We start from the raw sequence: 22,013 nt of genomic DNA on the forward strand, positions 1-22,013 counted from the left end.
ATGTACTTAGGGTAATGATGTCCATTCTTGTTCCACCATCTTTTTCTACCCCCATGCTCCTTCCCTTCCCCTCCCACCCCTTTGCCCTATCTAGAGTTCGACTAATCCTCCCATACTCCTCCTCCCAACCCCACTATGAATCAGCCTCCTTATAACAGAGAAAACATTCAGCATTTGGTTTTTGGGGATTGGCTAACTTCACTTAGCATTATATTCTCCAACTCCATCCATTTACCTGCAAATGCCATGATTTTATTCTCTTTTATTGCTGAGTAATATTCCATTATGAATATACAGATCACATTTTTCTTTATCCATTCATCTACTGAAGGCCATCTAGGTTGGTTCCACAGTTCAGCTATTGTGAATTGTGCTGCTATAAACAATGATATGACTGTGTCCCTGTAGCTGTTTTTAAGTTCTTTGGGTATAGATCGAGGGACAAAGGAGGAAAAAAAAAATGGCTAGGCATGGTGGCGCACACCTATAATCCCAGCAATTGGGAGGATAAGCAAGGAAGACTACAGTTCAAAGCCAGCCTCAGCAACTTATCAAGACCCTGTCTCAAAATAAGAAATATAAAGAGCTGTGGATGTTAAGCACCCCTGGGTTCAATCCAGTACCAAAATATTTTTAAAAAATTAAAAATTGAAAAAAATATAGACAGAGAAGAGTCAAAGAAGAACAAGTAAGATAAGACGCAGACCCAAACCAGAACAGAGGAAATAACTATAGATGGAATTCTAACTCTAGACGTACCACTAATACACAGCTTAGCCACTGGTAGAAATGGGAGTAAAGAGAAATAAAAGATGGTTCTGAGGTTTCTGCCATGGAAATTGTATAAAATACAAGGTTAATTATGCAAGATAATCATTCACATCTAATGAACAGACACATAAAATAGTTCCAAGGGAGGAAAACTAGGAGAAAAAAACAAGAGGACTTAATGGACAGGATGAAGAATGAATGGAAGCCACTGGAGACTTCTGCAAAAAACTGTCAGGAGAGGAAGGAGATTAAGTAACAGTAAACAGCCAATAAATGGGCATATTATGTACCTGGCACTACTTTGCTATATGTTATTGAGTCATTTAAATTTCACAACCCTTAAAAAAATTCTAGAAGGCTTGTACTAATGCATGAAAACTAAGACAGCAAGGTTAAGAAACATTCTCAAGATCACATCACTTCTATGACAGAAGCCAGATCTCTGGGGATTAGGTAGAGAATAACAAGTTAGGAAAAAGATCCAGAAATGTGTGGAAGGTTGAGTCGTATCTTATATTTCAATTAGGGCTTAAAACCATGACAAAAGAAAATCAAGTATACTTCAAAATAGCCCTTGAAAATTCCTTAAATAAATGTGCACTGTTTTTTGTATATGGGCCTGTAGGTGACAATACTGGTTCCTTTAACAATCTAGTATTCATTTTTTCCCCATGACATTTAATTTATTCACTCCTTAATTTTTTTCACAAGCATTAAGAGAAAATTATATCCAGTCTCTTGTCTAGTCTTCTGAAAATGCTTTTTCACTCACTCACTCATCAGTACCAGAGAAACTCTCAAAATCATTTGCATGTTTTTCCACAGCTCTGAGACACAACAATGGCCAGAGTACAGTTAATGAGTGGGGAATGTGGGAAGGGAACTGCCTCAGTCATAACTAAGCCTCTTCCCAACCACCCACTTCACCCTAGGAAAGGAGCTTAATTATAATTCTTCCCTTCAGTTAAATGAAATTATGATACAACTCCAAATTTACCCCTTCACACATTTAATTCTAAGACAGGTTTTTTTAAGGAAAGGTTTCAGAGGACATGGATAGAAAAAGCTTTTCTACATGATCTTTTAAGGAAAGTGCCATTCTACAAGAAAAGATTGAAACTAGAAGGAGGCAAGATCCTGTAGAAGGGCATAAATGAGAAGACCTTGGAAGGGTTAGCCTTGAGAAAGAGAAAGTACATTTATTTCCCTACAACCTGGAGAAAGAACATCAAACACAGTTGAAAATTTACATCGCGCAGATCAAGTGGGGCCTCAGGATGATGGTCTGAATGTTCTCTGCAGCAAGAGGACAACTTACCAACCACAAAGTGAGAGGTGATACCTGGGAAGGAGGATTCAGAGTAGGGAAACAAATCAGGCACTGTGGGAAAAGAAAGCGAATCAACCCAGAAAGAGGAGTCCAGTAGAGAAAGCCCTACTCAGAAAAATTGTTATCTTTCATGTTGTCTTGAAAAACTCATCTTTGAAAAAATAAAACTAATTTCTAAAACAAAACTCTGATATTATTCAGAGCAAAGAGCTATATTCTTAAAAATTTAAACTTACTGAATTATTTTGCTTCAAAAACTCTGCAGCATTTTCTTCTGCATCACCACCAATTTCACCAATCAATATGATGCCTTCTGTGGTTGAATCATTCAGAAAGATTTCAAGGCAGTCAATAAAATTAGTTCCATTAAAGGGATCACCTCCAATACCTGGGACAATCAAAGAATATCAACATCAATTGAAAATTTAAGGATAAATTATGAAATTCAGGTAAGGAATATTGTTTCAACTGATTTTCTTTCTCTTGGATCTTTTAAAATGTATCATCACTTTTGCATTTAATATTCAAAAATCACAAAATGCTACACTTATTTCTGTTTGTTAATATTATGCAAATGTAAATGGATGTTGGTTCCTGGTCTGCACAAAAACAACCCTCTTTTTGTTTTAGCTCTTTCATATAAGCTTCTTCTCTAGCACAAAGTTATTACAGACTCTTTAGAATGATCATTTTAGAAAATGTGGCTTTGTGCTATAAGCTGATGTTTCACCATAAGAAGAGATTAAATATTTAGTAAATTCCTTTCCTCAGAGGAACTAACTGATAAAACAAACTCCAGTATTTCCACTTACAAGTTTAAAGGCACAAGTGTCATGAGTGACAGAGCACAGGGTATCCTGACCCTCTTTTCTTTAGATTCAGAGTAAGTGATGAGATAGCCTATACATGACATTTAAGAATGAGCACTTTGAAAGGATTAAAGTAAGTGTTCCCAATAGACTGGGTGCCATTTTTTTTTAATTATAAACTCATTAAGAGCACACTTGTGTCTCTGAAAAATGAAGTTGAAGAAGGAAACTAGCATTTATTAGGTGCCAACCATTGTGTCAAACCATATACTTTATTTAGCATACTTTACACCTGGTATTTGCTAATTCCTCCTCCAAGCTTTCTGTAAGATAGGTCTTATTATCCTACATTTACAAATTAAAAAACTGAAGCTGGAGAAGATGGAACTGGCAAATCTATTTCCAAATCTATTGTTGTTCTACACATCACATTAAATTATCCTGTGTCAAAGATCGTGCTTTAATGTCTTCAATTTGAATTTATGGATTCAGAGAGTAACAAAAATACTCCAGAGCTATGTTTTATAATATTTTATTACATAAAAGATATTTCTGAAAGATATTCTAATAGGCTAGGGATGTGGCTCAAGCGGTAATGCACTCGCCTGGCATGCGCGTGGCGCTGGGATCCTCAGCACCACATAAAAAATAATAATAATAAAATAAAGATGTTGGGTCAACCGAAAACTAAAAAATAAATATTAAAAAATTCTCTCTCTCTCTCTCTTTAAAAAAAAAAAAGATATTCTAAGGCTTTGAAGAAATATTATAAAAATGAGAAACTGGCTTGGCTTGTGGCTAAAAAGACTAAAATTATTCTAAAATGTAAAACTTGTAAGCATTTTTATTTTTTGAAGTGGGAGACATTGTGGTGTGGCAAAAAGAGATGACTTAGGGCTAACTCAGCCCTCCCCAACCTTGACTTTATGCCCCTAAAGACTATAACCAACTTTTAGCTGAGAGGTACCTCAGAGGGTTGCCTTAGGAACAAAACAATGAATGGCAAAGAATTTCACAACTACAAAGCACTGAAAATAATTACAATAATAACAAAAGTTCTAATATAAGGAACCATTTCTTCACAGTTGCAAAATAGTGACATTTTCAGGGAGAAAAGCTCTCCCCAGGAGCCACACATCAAAGGATGGTTGTTTGCAACCTAAAAATCAAATCTCGGACTAGGAAACTTGAAAAAATACAGAAGAGTTTCACATTTAGGCAAATTAAACTTAAGATTATATCTTTTTAATAAAATGATATTAAAACCTCATAAATAAATAAATAATTATTACTCTACTCATTCAATAAAGAGACTACATTCCAATAAAATGATTTTAGCAAAAATCTCTCACCAACACACAAAGATTGCCCCAATCCAACTTGTGTTGTTTGGTGAACTGCTTCATAAGTCAAGGTGCCAGATCTGGACACAATACCTTAAAGTAAAAGAATTCAAAGATATTAGATTGCATTTATGTAATAGATTATTATGTGGTAAACTACATTAAATATATTCTGAATTCATCCCATGATTTGCCATCCAAATCAATTCCTTCAAATGACACAGTGAGAAGAAAAGGGAAGTTATTAAAATTAGATGAATAAAATACATTATTAAGGTTATTTTATGATTAAAAAGCAATGCAAGATAATCTTCTGAGAATCTTTATGAAGGAGATAATAATATCAATATGAACTTGGCAGACAGAATTCTGCTTTGGATGGTAGAACATAATAGATTGACTTCAGGAACCCCAACCATTAAACCATCGAAACCAGGATGAGTCATATTCAGCAAGGCTATCTACCTTCCCCACACTATTTTCTGAAGAGTTTTCCAATAATACATAAGCAATATCCCTCTAAATTCATCAAGTCTCCTTTATCCGAAATTTCCTTTATACAATGGTCTTCTCTTATAGTTCATAATGCATGACTGAGTTTCTGCAAAGGTAACTTATCCCCATGCCACAATCTGTACAATACATTAGAACAAAAGATACATAATAGGTGTATCTCTAATTTGAACAGGTTGAAAAGTATGAATAAATAACTTCAATTGTTGAACATATTAAATTTAATTAAAAAAAAAAACACAAAACTTTATATGGGCTAAGATCAGAGAATTGGCTCTGGAGTATAACTATAGCATGTCTACGGTTTTCCTTTTTTAAACTTTAGCTATGGAGCACATTTTTAAGAACTCAAAAGACCTTTGCTAACATTATGATGCCCAAGCAGATTATTGCCAGATTGAGACAAAAATGATAATGACCATAAGCTTCCTTAGATTCAATGCAGCATATTCACATTTGTAAGAAAAGTGTTGTGTCATTGTTGTTGTATATTCGGGGGGTACAAAGTGTGTGACTGGTGATAAATACACATTTTCCCACTATAAATTTAGGTATACGTAACTTTAGATTCTTTGCATCAGTCAGTCGAATGAGAGAAAGGCATGCAAGTATCTTGGTCACTGCTAGACAGTACCTGACAGCACATGTCATTCTTTCAGATGAATTCTACCAAAGAGTGACAGCTAGGTCTCTCCCTGAAAATGCCTCACTTCATGTGGAACTCTTCTCTAACACAATCTAGCACAGGCCCTGCCTCCCTTCCCAGACTTGATTCCCTTTATTTCCCTACTCTATAAGAGTATTGGGTTATTTCTCACTTCATGCTTTTGTATCTTTCCATATTTGTTCTATTTAAAATGGAACATTTGACCATCTCATAAAAATTCTCACTATCTTTCAAGGCCCACATCAAAATCTTAAATGCTATTTTCTCTTAGAAGTCTTTCCTGATCATCCCAAACAGATGGAATAAAATCTCTTTCTCTAAATCGCCTCAGTATTTATATATTTCCTGTCACCCTTAATACTGGGAGATAAGGACAAAATGTTATGTTTTATCTATCACAAAGAAACCATAAGCATTTTTTTGTGTGTGTGTAGAAACAATTTCTTCCACTGAATGGTTTACTATTATCCCCAATGTTACTATAATGCACTGTAAGAGGGCATGCACCACAATCAACTCTCCTTCCTCTTGAGATCAAGGTTGGTACTATTGCCAAATATTGAAAATAGAGGCAGGATTATGAAAAGAATAATGAATGTCCTACAGTGATCTACAGGTAGCTATTTTTTTCCCCTAGTGTCATAGCAAATGCTATGAAGTATTAACAGTACCCATTCAAAAAAGCAGACCAAAGAATATAAAGAATATTGAAACATGTATTAGGATAGGACATCAGTGACTATGTGGATCAGGCCCCAGTGGAGTTCAGATGGCCTATGAAGTTTCCTGTAATGTCCCTAAGCAAAGCTATCAAGTTTACTACTGGCAGAAGGACTGACAGCTCTAAGAAACATTAGTAATAAACAAAAATCATGACCTTTAACCCAAGTCTGCAAACTATGCCATCAACATTTACCTACTATCATGATTATTATTTAGTTTTAAGAGCCATGGTATATAGACAGAGAACACTGTAATCATCCATTATGGTAGAGAAACAGTGTATCTTAGTGACAGTTATGAAGAGTCTAAAAACAGTCATAATGAACCTAACTTTGAAATATTAGTTTGGCCATTTCCTTAAAGAGCTAACCAACCAGCAGGACAATTTTCCCAAAGCATTTTGAAAAAGTTTGTGATATCTAAGAGAGTAATTTTTAGGATCTTGGAAGACTAAGGGTAAAAAATATTCACAACACATATATCTGACACAGGATTTATATCCAAAATATTTATAAAGCCCCTTATAATCAACAATAAAAAGACAACCCCTAAAATATAACAGGCAATAAACTTGAAGTGTTATTTTGCAAAAGATATGTGCATCCTCTAAAGCATAAGAAAAGATGCTTTACATGATTAATCACGAGGAATGCTAAAATTAAAAACACAAAGAGATTCCATTTCACTGCCCATAGAATGCCAATAGAATGAAATTTAAAAAGACCAATAACACTAAATGTGAACATTTAAACAACTGGAACTATCATGCATTAGTTGTAAAAATATAAAATGATATAGCCAGTTAGTTCACTGAACTATTTGGTAATTTCTTAAAAGAGTTGAACATACTTAACCCTCTGATTCAGCAATTCCATTCTTTGATATTTTGCTTAAGAGAAATGAAAATGTGTCCATAAAAAAAGCCTACAGACCAGATGTTGGCTTCATTCATAAAGCTTAAAACTAGGAACAACTCAGATGTTCATTACAAGAGATCAGATAAACAGCAGTAAAACTACAAACAGAATACTATTATATAATCAACTACTGACATGTAAACATATGAAAGAGTCCACAGACTGTTTTACAGGAAAATAATCTTTAAAAAACTCCAAAATCTTTACTGATTCTATAGAATTATAACCGCTTCTCAAATAAATTAATTACATTTGGGATATAGAATTGAGTCACTATAAAATTTCTTTGGTAAATTCTACTAAATTAAATTAATCAATAGAATAAATTTGATTTTCAGAGTACAAATTCTCTGAGTTTTGAGAGTTTGGAGCACAGAGTTTTTTGTTTGTTTGTTTTAAATCTACAATTAAGTAACAAACTAACTCACCAATTCTTCCTTTCTTGTGAATATGGCCAGGCATGATGCCAATCTTGCATTCTCCAGGCTGAAAGAAAATAAATCACTGTTTCAGAAAAGTTAAAAAAAAAAAGAAAAAATTGTAAATCATAGATCATATACATAAGTACCCTTAGACTGGTTCAAAGCTGTTTAGCTTTGTAAGAGGCTAAATCTGAGCTTTTTTATTTTTTTTTTTTTTGCACTCACATTGATGACTCCAGGGCAGTTTGGCCCAATTAGCCTTGTCTTTCCCTGACGCAGCAGTTTGTGCTTGACCCGTACCATGTCCTGTTGTGGGATACCTTCAGTAATGCACACAACCAAGGGTATTTCTGCCTCAACAGCTTCATCAATGGCCGCAGCAGCAAAAGGAGGAGGGACATAAATGACAGAAGCTGTTGCTCCTGTCTGTTCTTTGGCCTGAAACATTAACCATAAAGCACTTCATGATTGGTTAAGTCATAAACATTATATAAATTCAATACTATGATTTTATTGATGTCTAGGGATCAGGAAACAATGCCACCAGGAGACAACACAGGTTGCCCTAATTCTTGCCATCCTCCAGTTCACAGTGTCAGAAAATAGCACAATCAAAGCCTCTTCTCTAATTCCTTTGAATGCCACTGTGGATTGAAAGGTTCTGTGACATCTCATTCCTTCAAATGATGGCACGTCAGTAGACCCAAAAGCACTGCTTGTCTTGCATTTGTGTCCCCTCATTCCTGTTTATTCCAGATTTATCATGATTAAGAAATTATACTATTCATTAACAAAGCCCCTGTACTTCTCCAGAAGGACTAGTGAGCTCCAAATGTTCAAAACTCAGCTCACAGATATCTGTTTAAAAATATATTATATTCAGAAGAGAGATCAGTGGAGTAGAGGGAAGGAATCAAAGGGGAGGAAAGAGGGACAGGAAAAGGGAGGAACTGTGGAATGAATCTGACCAAATTTTCCTACATACATATATAAATTTCACCTTTATGTATATTCATAATGTGCTAATTTTATGTATATTCATAATATGCTAATTTTAAAAGACTATAAATAAATAGAAGGAAGATCAGCAGAGTACAGGAAAGAAAGTGAGGAGAAGAAGGAAAGGGGAAGTACTAGGGATTAAATTGAAGCAAATTATAGTCCATGCTTGAATGTCAAAATGAACCTCAACATTATGTGTAACTGCAGTGAACTAATAAAAGCAGAAAAAATATACAAGGGGAAGTACTAGGGATTAAATTGAAGCAAATTATAGTCCATGCTTGAATGTCAAAATGAACCTCAACATTATGTGTAACTGCAGTGAACTAATAAAAGCAGAAAAAATATACGCTCAGTAAATATTCACAAAAAGAATGAAGTTTTCTTACCTTTTCTACTATGAATGCATATTTATTAGAAATATACCAATTACACAAAAATGCACATGCAATTTTAACACTGTCACCTTTCACGATGCAAAGCACTTGGAGGCCACCAATTTGACCACCATTATTCTCTCTGTGGACATGAGCCTGGTCTATACATTTGGTCTTTACATAGTATCTACATATATCAATGCAAAGGTATCCTTCTACCCCCTTCTCTGTGCAGCTAAGTCTTCTACTATAATAGAAGCTCCCTGAAGATAGAGACTATTGAAAATTTCCCTCTAAGAGTAGCAGGACTTCATCACAATCCTGAATCTTAGTATCACCATTTTACAAATCAAGATAGATGCTGAGGCCAAGATATATTAAAGAACTGTTCAAGGTCACATAAGGAAGCAGCAGAGATAAGATTTAATCCTGGGTATACCTGATCCCAAAGTATCCACTCAGGTCTATTATAGCAGGAATCTCCACATAAATGATAAAACTGTTGCTGAATCAAAATGGAAATCAAAGAATTTTGTAAGGCTGTGCCATGTGATGTATATGAGTACTAAGCTAAAGAACATACCAGTTCAACTAGAAGAAGGGACAGAAGTAAAAGATAATATCTTCAAGAATCATCCCTGAATAATTCCTCACATTTCCAGATATCAAAGAGCTTTCTCTACTACATTCCTAATAAAAACTTTCTTGACTATGACAGAAGAAAAACTACCAAGGATGTTGATAGATCATCTACAAATAATGCCAGTTTTATAAATAATTTTTTAAAAACTCTGTTCAAGATGTTGATGGAGTGGGTGAACAAAAGTAAAGAAATATGAACTAGGTTGGAACCAAAAAGAAGTCAGATCATGGGCATAATTTATTGAAAAATGATAGTTCTCAACTCTAAGAGTTACAAATACTGCCAGAAGTTAGACAGTGACAAGTACTATGTGATGAGAAATCAGACTGGATGAAAAGTATCATTCCTACTCATGCAGAAAATTCTTTCTAAGAACTGAACAGGTAAGAAATAAAAAACATCTGTCAAAGAATTTACAGAACATTCCAAATGCCACATCTACTTGTGTCACTAGGAATCACAAATAAATTGCTTAGCAACAAAACTTTATTTTTTTTAAAAAACGTCCATGACAAAAGAAAAGTCTGTCTCAAAGAATTCTGACGAACCATCTCTTCTCTCTGTTTTGAGGTTACAGTCAGCCACAATAGAATTTAAAAGGAAAAAAAATTTTTAATTTGAAGAAAAAAAATCTAAATAATTCCTCTACAGAATGATTTCTAATATTTTATTTTATTTTTTTTAATTTAAATACAGCACACTTGAATACATACACATATTACAGTCTATATTCTAGCTTAAAGTAAAACGAAAAATTTCAATTTGAAGGATACTTGCTTTTTTCTGCATTTCAGGATTAAGAGTATCCTCTATTCAGCCAGTATTTAGACCTAAGAGATTAGGTCTGTAAATTTGTACTTCAAAAAAAGCAATACCTTAAGATATACCTTTAAATTTTGCTAAGAAGAGGAGAGGAATACAGTTAGGATTGATCCATATGCCAATCTTAGGTATTGTTATTCCCTATAATTATTTTTTATTAAATAACCCAAGAATTTGTACTATGGTTTCTTTCAAAAAACTGTAATTTTTATATAAATTCAGATAAAAGTAGAGACTGGAAGACACATTGAGCTTAAATTAGTCCTCTAAAGCAGCAAAATCTGAGCTGTGGAAAACATAATATTAACTTAAGTTAGCTTTATCTACACTTTATAATAAGCACATATTAGTTTTGTAACAAAGACCTAAAGGTTAATTTAATTCATTACTAAGAAATCAGCGATTTAGAGAAGTAGGACCCTGTGATTTGCCAATCTGACTTTATAATTCAGTTTCTTTTACTCTGAGCCTGTGAGACTACTTGTAAGACCCTTAGCCTCTTCACATTAGTAACATCCTTGGCTTTAAAACAGGGATGAAAACTGCAAGTTCCTCAGGGGATTGTGATGAGGCCTGAATTGGGCATTGTGCATGAAGTACTCAGAGGTACTGCTGACATTTATACTACTATCATCCTAGAAGAAAAATAAGAAAAGAATAAAAAGCCAAATGGAAGCCAGGCCACGATGCTTTTTTCCCTGAACAGATGATGCGTGCCTATAAGCCAAAATGACATCTTGGTTTTTTACCACAATTCAAATTTCTTCATGTTCCTGAGTATAAAATAGCAAATGACCATCCCAAAAGGGACACAATTAAGATCTCTGTCTATTCCCCTGTTTTTCTTTTCTTGCCAAACTCATGTACCATTAATTACCTCCTTCACAGTATTAAAGACAGGTAAGCCCAGATGTGTCTTCCCTCCTTTCCCTGGAGTGGTTCCTCCAACAAGTTTGGTGCCATAGTCCAATGCCTGCTGGCTATGAAAGGTGCCCTGAGGAGAAAAAGCAAAAGATCCATGAAGAGGTAGACCAGGAAGCCTATAGAGAAGCAAAGGCAATCTTAGCAACTTAAGAAAAGAAAAATAAACAAGTTAACTATTCTCAGGTAATAACACATATCCATATTTCAGCTTTGCACTTCAGAGCAAAACAGGTGTCAGTGAAGCCAAAATAGCTATTTAAACGGTCTTTCTCTCTTTAAGTTAATAATCAGTTAGTCTTTAACAGTGTCCACCCATCATTCTTTATTTCCCTATCCATTCACTTTCCCTCCTCAACCAAAGCATTAGTAGTAGTAGCAGCAGTATTTTGAACCAGGGATTGAACCTAGGAGCGCTTAACCACTAAGCCATATCTCCAGTCCTTTTTATTTTTTATTTGAGATAGGGTCTTGCTAAGATGCTTAGGGCCTCGCTAAGTTGTTGAGCTAACTTTAAACTTGCAATCCTGCTGATTTAGTCTTTTGAGCTGCCAATCACAGCATTATTGATATTTTGGACATAATGATTCTTTGTCATGGGAGATCATCCTGCACTTTGTAAGATATTTACCAGCATTCCTAGTCTTTTCCCATTGGGTGCCAGTATACCCTCCCTGCAAACCTGTCCAGTTGAAACAACAAAAATGGCTCCAGGGATTGCAAGATTCATTTCACTTGACTTCTGGGGCTCACTTTCCCTGGTTTTCTTCTTTTCTTTTTCTCTCCTTAGCCTTCTCTTTTTCATCTAAATGTGTGCCTTTGGTGATATCATCTCTTATCAGGGAAATAAATAACATATGTATAGTGACTCCTACCACTCCCCACCCTTATATATCTAACCAAGACCCTTGTCTTAAATTCCATACTTACATTGTCAATTGCCAACCTAACATCTCCACATCTCAAATTTAACATGCAGCAAACTGAGTTCCTGATCACTCCCCTTCTCAATCTACCCCATCTCAGTTAATAACAACTTCACTCCATACAAATGTTCAGACCAAAGTTGCTAAAGTTATCCTATATTCTTCTCTTTCTTTCTTTTTTTTTTTTTTTTTAAAGAGAGAGTGAGAGAGGAGAGAAAGAGAGAGATAATTTTTAATATTTATTTTTTAGTTCTCGGCGGACACAACATCTTTGCTGGTATGTGGTGCTGAGGATCGAACCCGGGCCGCACGCATGCCAGGCGAGCGCGCTACCGCTTGAGCCACATCCCCAGCCCCTCTTCTCTTTCTTATATCACATATTATATACATTAGTAATCTTACTGTTCCATTTTCAAAACATAATCAACAACTTCTCCCCCGTCTAGTGCTAGCTACCACCTATGTTTGTAAACATAGCAGTGTGACACTGCTGCAACTCTTACTATATTTTTACAAAAGTACTGATCCACATTAGATAGAAATTAAAAATGACTACCTAAACCGATCTTTTACTCCAGATAGTTTTGAGAAGCACTGTCCTAGACTACACTACTAGGTAAATTCAAATCACCTTAACTCAACAGATCATTACCTTGTCCCCTATGAATCTGTTCTTCATAGCAACCAAAGTGATCCTGTTAAAATGTAAGGAAGACCATATCACTCCTCTGTTCAAACCCTTCAGTCTTTTCTCATTTCATTCATAGTATAAGCCAAAGCCAAACTCTTATACTGGTTTACAAGTTAATATACAACCTGTCTCCCACAACAGAACCTCTTATCTGAATGCCCTCATTTACTGTTCTCCCATTGCTTACTTCAGCCACACTGCCCTTATAGCTTACACGTGGCAGGCTATGTCTGCCTAATGATCTTGCTATGCTCTCTCCATGGAATACATTTCCTTACCTATCCAACCAGTTCACTTCTACATCATCTTTAGATCTTGCTATCCCTGAAATCAAGCTATCCCTGACCACTTGCTGTAAAAATCTCCTTCTCCCCCATTCCAACCAAAACTCCACATACACTTTCCTTTCTCTGGTTTGTTTTTTCCATAGCAATTAATACTTTCTAACAGACCACAAAATTCACTCATGGATTTCATTGATGAATTTCTCTCAACTATAACTTAAATTCCATAAAAAAAAAAATTCTATTTTGTTCACTGAAACAAGGCACTTAAATTACATACAGCAGGTACTCAATAAATAGTTATTGAAAACTAAATGAGTCTGTCTGGTCATTCTACAGGGACCTAAAAATGCTGAGCCAACTATTCAAGTTCTTAATTATTTAAGAAATAAAACTTAAACAAAGTGACAGAGTCTTAGAAAGAACAACAGGCCAGTGTTCTTTCTCTTAAAACAATGCTATTCAAAGTATGATGTGCAGACTCTTGCTAGTATGCAAGGAAGCAAAAGCAAAACAAAAGAAAAAGAAAATGATCCAAGGAAGGAAGGGAGGGAAAGAGAAAATTAAAAATCTAATAAAAATCTAGGCAAGGTGGTGCACAATTGTAATACCAGCAACTAGAAAGGCTGAGGCCAAGAGGATCCCAAGTTAGAGGGCAGCTGGTGCACAATTGTAATACCAGCAACTAGAAAGGCTGAGGCAAGAGGATCCCAAGTTAGAGGGCAGCCTCAAAAACTTAGTGAGACTCTAAGCAAATTGGTGAGACGCTGTTTCAAAACAAAAAATTAAAAAAGGATTGAGGATATAGCTCAGTGGTAAAGTGCCCCTGCATTCAATCCCCAGCATAAAATAAATAAATAAATAAAAATTTTTTAAAAAGTAAAGCAGAAAATGTTCTTAAGGGTTGGAGCTGTGGCTCAGTGGTAGAGTGCTTGCCTAGTATGCATGAGGCACTAGGTTGAATTCTCAGTACTGCATATAAATAAATAAAATAAAGGTACATCAACAACTAAAAAAAAAATTTTAAAAAAGAAAATGTTTGTAAACATAGCAGTGTGACACTGCTGCAACTCTTACTATATTTTTACAAAAGTACTGATCCACATTAGATAGAAATTAAAAACAACCACCTAAACCAATCTTTTACTTCAGATAGTTTTGAGAAGCACTGTCCTAGACTACACTACTAGGTAAATTCAAATTAACCAAAATTTTAGGCCTAAAAATGGTGCTAAACAGAGAGCATATCCATTTAATATGTAACGTACTTTCCTTAATTTTCCATTAACAGCATCTAGTGTACAGTTAAGAATAGGAGTTATTTTGCTCATAAAAGCTAGAGAAATCAGATGGTACCCACTAGAAATGTGCACTGCACAGGCCAACTTATTTATAGAATCTACTCCATAAAACAAACAATAAATACTCTTTCATATATGGAACAATGTGTGTACTAAAGAAAGAACTAAAGAGAATTGAAGACTTCCTTTTCCAGTGGAGGTAAGCTCTAACTTTCACACCTTATTATAACCTCTATAATAATAGAATTTCAATCAACAAATCTAACTGGCAATTAAGGCTCTCAATCACTTTAAAAACCCCAAACTAGGAAAGTGAGTGAGAAACATCTGATTGCAGGTAACTGAAAGATAATGAAAATGACCTTAGTTTTAAATATTTAGGTAAATCGTTACCTACTTTAGAAAGTAAACATGTTTCCAAATAGTGCTTATACCATAGGAAATGTTCTTACCAAAAAAGCTCAGAAGTCAAAATGGCATAAGATCACACAAAGTTTAGCAAATAGAAAAACAAAATATGTATTATTAACTTAAGTGACAAATCTGTGTTTATCAAGCATTTGATTATATGCTAATAATATATAGAGAGAGATAGATAAAATATATATGCAAAAATAGACTGAATGTAATTTAGAAGAGAATGACAAATTAAAATCAAATCATGAGCATCTACTTCCCTTAGAATGTATATGTAGAAGTGATACTCAGAAAATGTCTGGCTATTTAGTTATCACCCTCTAGATAAGGGTTGACAAACTATGGTCTGTGGAATTTGTCCTGCCATCTGGCTTTACAAATTAAGTTTAATTGGAATTCAGCTATACCCATACACAGTTCTGTAATATAAACTCTGTAAAATACAAATAATATAGGTATAAATGTTTGTATTTTTAAGAAAAATATCTGGAAGAACACAGACCAACTTATTTACAGAAGGAATTCTTGGTGAATAGAACCATAAGAAAGGAGAAGAAGAGATTCTTATGTTGTATTTCATTACAGAATCACATCACAGATTTATTTAAATTCATGCTATAAGCAGGGAAGAGGGAGAGAGTCTAAATATAAGTGGCAAACAAATTAAAATACTGTAAGCAATTCTGCCTACTGACTTCTTTGATGAAAGTTTGTGCCAGAGAGATTATAACATGGGAAAAAGTCAGTGTGCTGGTTCCTCTGCCTGTTTCTGAAAGGCACCCTGGGTTTATGTACTTCTTCACACTGAATGTGGATTTCATGTTTAAAAATGGATATTTCTGTGTACAAAGACCTAGACACAAGTAATCTACTTTATCTTGTTTAAGACCTAGTCACAAGCAATCTACAGTGACCTCTCTCAACACTGGAGGAATAGGGTGTTGAGTCTCCAACATAGCCTACTTCTATGCATTTTCAAGGAAGTTTAAACACAATTTTCATCTTACAGGCTAACTATGGCACCTCTTCCTAAAATACAATCCCATTTCTGCACAACAAATTTTTCTGCATCAATCATATATTATTACAGGTAGAAAATAGCAGCCAGTGCACGCTGTAATTTCAGCAACTCAGGTGGTTAAGGCAGGAGGATCACAAGTTTGAGGCTAACCTCAGCAACTTAGAGAGACCTGTCTCAAAATAAAAGAATTGGAGATATAGCTCAGTGGTAAAGTGCTCCTAGGTTCTATTCCTTATAACAAAAAACAAACAAACAAACAAACAAAAAAACACCACACACACACACAAAACAAAAACTTGTTGAGTGAATCAATTTTAAATAAAGTAGAAAGTAGCAAAATTATTTTGTATTTTTGAATCTACACTTTAAATAAAAATCTACACACACATACCTGCTTACCAGTGAAACCCTGGCAAATGACCTTCGTATTTTTATCAATATAGAGATGTTTCCGGGAAGCTGTATAGGAACAATGCCGAATTGCATTCTGTTGCACTGAGAAGTAAAGAAAATATGACATATTAGAATTTTTCCAAACTTTTGAACAATGAATTTAACTTGGTCACACATACACACAAAATCTCTAATGCAAGAGCTGTACTGTCATTATGGTAAAGTTAAATGTCACTTTTAAAATGAGACACACAGACCACATAAATAAATTATAAAAACAAACAAAAAAGGCCCTACTCTATTCTCCAGGATCTTCTCTTTATCGAGAAAAAGCTACAATCTTGAAAAAGAAATTAAAAAAGAAAAGATGAAGTTTCTCATTGTCATTCCTTAGAAAGAAAACTGAGGTTCAAAGACTAATGACTCAGATTAAACCCAGGGACTGAAACTAGTTATTATCCCCACTAATAATGTTTACAAAATAGTCACAAGCTCTCACTGGACCTAACTTTTAAAAGTCTAATACCTATAAATAATAAGTAAGCTAAGAGGCAAATTTTGTCACAAACTATGAATAAGAACTACTCTAATGCTCATTCCCCAATAACAATATATTAAATGTTAAGGTGTAGAATAAAGTTTGTCTAAAATATAACCCAAAATCACCTAAATTGATCTTTTCTAGTGCAAGATTCAATAACCCACTATAGAAGAAACAGGGAAAATAAAATAAATAGAAAAGTAGATGAGAGAAGAAGAAACTTGTTTAAAAAGAAAAAAAAAAAGTACTTAATTTTCAGCATCCTACCTCAAGGAAAACTTACTACAACAACTCCTCCCACTTCAAAAATCAGTAGGAAAAGGCACACGTTACTTTAAATTTGTGGGCTACCCTCTAAACCTCCACTAGAACCACCAACCCACCACTCAAGGGCTACTTTCAAAGTAGCCAAGCCTTCTATCTACTGCTGAGTAGCCCAAGAAAGCTAGCTCCAGAACAAAAAATATCTTATCATATTTTTCTCCAGGACCCACCCAATGCTTTCTGCTTTGAATCACTATAAATGGCTACCTCATGCCTCCTAAATCTTCAGACTTCAGGTGCCACAACTAAAAGAACATTGATATGTGCTTCCAGCAGAGGTACCTGGAGTCCCCACACCTGTAGGGTACAGAAAGACCCAGCTTTCACTCTTACCATCCAGAAGAGGAGTGTTCTGAGTGCACACGGAACTACTAGGTAACAGCTTTATTCTTAGACTAGACTACGCTGCAGGGGTTGAGGAGCGGGTGTCAGGGGTGTGGGGTGGAGGGCATGGGGGGGTCAAGAACTGGCACAGTGGGCACAGCAAGCACCTGACCCTAGGTCACAATAGTATTTATGGCCTAAGAGACTGCCCCCACACATCTGTACACTAGGGCCCACCCAGTCAGTGCTATCAGAGATTATACTTGCCCTAAGCTAGCAGACAAACCAATAAAGGCCATAAACAAGAAACATAACTGATGACAAATGGTATTATCAACATATGATGAGATGTCTAATTTTACTAATAATGATAAAATAAGCATTTTAAATTAAATATCAGGGCAAGGCCTGAACTTGGCCACCAGTTATATTTTGATGGTCAGGGCTATAGCTGCCACATTCTGGGTCAACTTTAGAGGATAAACTAGCATCACCTTCTCTTCAAATTCTTAGAAACTGGTCAGCCTAACCTTGGTAATGTGACCCAGGAGCAGCTGAGAACATTATCTCAGGAATCAGACAGGCCAGGGCTTGCGTTTAGGCTCTACAGCTCACCAGCAATGTGACCCAGGGCATATCTTTTGATCTCCCTTAGCCTTGGTCTTCCCATCTGTAAATGGAATAACAGCTGCCCACAAGAAGACTGTGATCTTAATATGAGATGATGCCTGAAGATTGAGAATCAAAGTGCCTTGGTACACTCCCAAAATCCTACATGAGCACAAAGGTAAATCTTTTCCTAAAAAGAGAAAAAATATAGTTCATATTTTAAAATCAAATAAGTCCAACCAGAAATGTTCTAAATATGTCCTCACATACACTCTATATACAAATGTTTATGTATAAATATAAATATGTGTAGCACACACAAATATACTTGTAAGTTTTTAATTAGGAAACATTTTTAAGGTGCAGCCTCATGCTAAAAATGGGGATGATAATATATACCACATTGGCCAATGTAAGAATTAAAATGAGTTAATATAGAAAATATGTAAAACAACACCTAGAGTACAGTTAAATGCTATATCACTAATGGCTTATTTTATTATCATTATTTTTTACTGATAAAAAATGAGCAGATAAAACTGTTTTGAAATGTTCATGGTGGCAAGCTATCTGCCATGTGCTAGGGATTCATGAGTAAATTAGACTAGGTAGGGCTCTATCCACCTGAAGTTTCTTGCTGTGTAATAGCTAAATATTAACAAAGAAATACAAAATTACAAAAACACAACCTGCAAAAAAGATGCTGAAATAAAGGGACTGAGTAGCCTACAAGAGATGTGCTTTCAACTGGGGTGGTGAATTTATATTAGTTAGGCATAACTGAGTCCTATTTCCCCTAGATAGCAACCACTTAAAAGATGTATGGTGGGATTAATACTGCAATCTATGGCTAAACAGATACCATGGCCTTGTATAGACTAGTACCATGCTCCTAACCGGTAACCTGAGATTCTTTTAGTGAAAATACTCCTTCTCTAACTCACGACTTAAACTATGTCTGTGTTACTAATTTATTTATGCATATATTCATGAATTTAACAAATGTATACTTATTAACTGTATCAGCCCATTTTCTTGATAATAAAATACCTGAGGCTAGCTATTTATAAAGAAAAGAGGCTTACTTAGCTTACAGTGGCCAAAACTCCACTCTAAAATTCCTCATTTGTTATGCTTCAGGTAAAGGCTCCCTTGGCTACATCATAATATTACAGAGAAGTAAGAAGGAAAACAGCCCCATGCAGAAAGGGCTAAGCACACAGGGTTGCTTTGCTTTATAATAATCCATTGTCTCAAGAACTCACTCCAGGAGACTAACATTAATCTATTCTTAGGGTGGTGCCCCCAATGACCTAGCTACCTTCAAATAGCCCTAACCTCTTAAAGGTGCTACCACCTCTCAACATGGCCACACTGGGGAATGAGCATTTGGCCCATAAATGCCTGGGGGATACACTCAAATGTGTATAAATCCTAGCATTAACCATATGTATTATGCATATGTAATTTACAGGCTCATGTGGTTCCCACGTATAGTATCCTAAAATACAGCAGCATAATTTAGCTGTCACTTACCCCCAAATCCAAACAACCTACTATTCAAATACAAAATTATATATTCATTGATTGTAAATACCATATTTCATCAAATCTAAAACATCACTGGTTTTCACAAAGCACTATTAACAGTACTAGTAAAAAAGAAAAAATACTGCCAATATTGGTAAGATAACATCAATTATAAGATAGATCCTAATTTTAGAAAAAAAATGTGGATCTATAGATTTATATGTGGCAGATCTTACTGTCTCTACATATTTGGAAGTGTTAGTTTGTTAAAGAAATGATAGAGGTTTTGAACTACTGACAGTCTTAAAAATGAATTGAAAACCCTTTCACACTTTTTATGGTGTTAGTTTCTTTTACTCCATGATAGTGATTCAGATGACTCTGGATCTTGAGGTAATGGCTTTTCAAAGGTTTCTTATACTTCTGAACATGAATCACCATTTTAAAGTTTTGACATTTGTATCAAAAGAGAAGTTGGGGAAATCTTCAGAACATCAATAACTTAATTTTGCTTTAGACTTTGGGAAGTATTTGATTATGTTTGATAAATTCTGTCATGCATGCACTACCTCTTCTGCCAGCAAAACCAAGGGATCACAGCCTTTTTTATATGAGACAGGTCACTTCTAGAGGACAACCCAAGATTTATTAAAGAAAATACTTCTATATTGAGAGTATATTTAAATATGTATTAATGATGTGTTTATAATTTGTTTCTTTAGTTAAATTTTGGAATTTGTGTATATTGAACTATAAGCTTTGGAAGAGGTATGTGAATTAGGAAAGTTTTATTTCTGGGAAGTTGTGTGGTTCACTATTTGGAGACCTAGGAAGGTATCTCTTGGTAAGAGTAAGGGTTCATCAGCACAAGAAATAAAAACAGTGATTTTTTTTTTCTTAGTGTATAGTTGTTTTACTGGCAATATTTAATGTTAGATTTCTATTTCAGAACATAAGTATATGAACTACAGTATGAGTTACATTCCCCAATTTAGATATCTGCTTCAGTAGATTTGTCTGCTGTGAAGATTACTTTTCAAAAGACAAATGTTCATATTGGCTTAACTTTTTGATTTAAATATTTTTGTAAATGATATATTTCTTTTGACTAAACATGGAAAAATAATGTATTATATTCAAAAGTTTTTTTTTTACAGATTTTGATTGGAGATCATTTTTGCAGAGATGGTATTTTATATGCTCCTAGTGTTTATAAAAGAATTAGTCAAAAGGAATTCATATAATTCATATAGTTTAAATATTGATAAATTAGTATCCAAATAATGTACTTGTTTGATTTCTTAATAAGCTAGGGGAGGTGGGGGTGGGAATTATAATGTGCAAATAAGTGGTGATCTCTACATTAATTTTCAAATCTTTAATATATATAATTGCTAAACCGTAACACATTGTTACTTTAATATATACATAAAGAAGTATTACTGTTAGTAAAGCTGCTGATGGCTTAAACAAAAAAGGGACTCATCATGTAAGTATTTTCTGTATGTTATGTTGTGCCAACAGGTTTAACATTAATTTGTGAAAAAACTTAATGATCTTTTTTGATTTAAAAAATTTTCTGTGAAGTAATTTATTTACAGACATGTTCTTCTTCCCTTGTCCTTTTAACCTTTATACACACTACAAAATCAACCAAACTGTTTTTCTAATCTGAAACTGAAATTTAAATCTTAATGATAAAAATTTAAAATTTGTTGGCACATCACACCTTAAAAATATTTTTATTATTTTGTAATTTAATTTCCAAATGTACCATGAGTTTATAATTTAATGTCTTAATTGTAATGTTCCAATAAAAACTACGAATATTAGTTGAATTATAACATGAAGGGATTTTCATCTTTCTCTTTTGCTGTATAAAGAATAATTGTTCTCACTTTGGGGGTAAAAACAACTTTTATCACTATGTAAATTCTATTGAGGGTTCTTCTGTACTAATAAAGCAATTATTGAAAAAAAATGTGGGTCTAAGATAACAAAATGTCTATCCTCTGGTGAAATAAAATTGTTCCCTTGTACTTAAGAAGATGATTTTCAATATTCTCTATGAAACAAGTTTGAGATGGGAAAATCAAATCACTTTTTCATGGCTACATTACACTTTTGCATCTTTTTTTTTTTCTTTCTGAAATAAAAGATTTGGTCCATAGGGAAAAAATACTAGAATCAGAAACATTACTGTGAGTATCTCCTTTTCTAAACTACACTTTTAAATGCTCCCCCAATTCAAAAAAACAGACCTATACAATTTGACAAACACATGAAAAGTTAAGTGGTAACTTTGAGCAGGGTTGTGACCTTTTCAACAAACCACTGAGAATACCCCCTCCCCCCAAAAATCAGAGCTTCAAAAAAGGAGGCTCAAACTATC

General features: G+C 34.4%; 1 protein-coding gene across 2 annotated transcripts in view; it reads right to left on the minus strand.

The window, feature by feature from the left end:
• Suclg1 (succinate-CoA ligase GDP/ADP-forming subunit alpha) overlaps nucleotides 1-22,013 on the minus strand; it is a 42,776-nt gene that overhangs the window by 18,101 nt on the left and 2,662 nt on the right. Inside the window, exons 2-8 of one of the 2 annotated variants that reach the window (XM_077791934.1) lie at nucleotides 18,098-18,281; nucleotides 16,292-16,395; nucleotides 11,217-11,333; nucleotides 7,721-7,933; nucleotides 7,502-7,559; nucleotides 4,263-4,346; nucleotides 2,338-2,489 (exon numbers count right to left, since the gene is read on the minus strand). In XM_077791934.1, coding sequence (XP_077648060.1) covers nucleotides 2,338-2,489; nucleotides 4,263-4,346; nucleotides 7,502-7,559; nucleotides 7,721-7,933; nucleotides 11,217-11,333; nucleotides 16,292-16,395; nucleotides 18,098-18,152 — 783 coding nt within the window. In that variant the 5' untranslated portion in view covers nucleotides 18,153-18,281. The remainder of the gene's footprint in view (nucleotides 1-2,337; nucleotides 2,490-4,262; nucleotides 4,347-7,501; nucleotides 7,560-7,720; nucleotides 7,934-11,216; nucleotides 11,334-16,291; nucleotides 16,396-18,097; nucleotides 18,282-22,013) is intronic. The other variant, XM_077791933.1, reaches the window with a different exon arrangement.

Source organism: Urocitellus parryii, chromosome 12, assembly GCF_045843805.1.
Source record: "Urocitellus parryii isolate mUroPar1 chromosome 12, mUroPar1.hap1, whole genome shotgun sequence".
NCBI classification, from domain to species: Eukaryota; Metazoa; Chordata; class Mammalia; order Rodentia; family Sciuridae; genus Urocitellus; species Urocitellus parryii.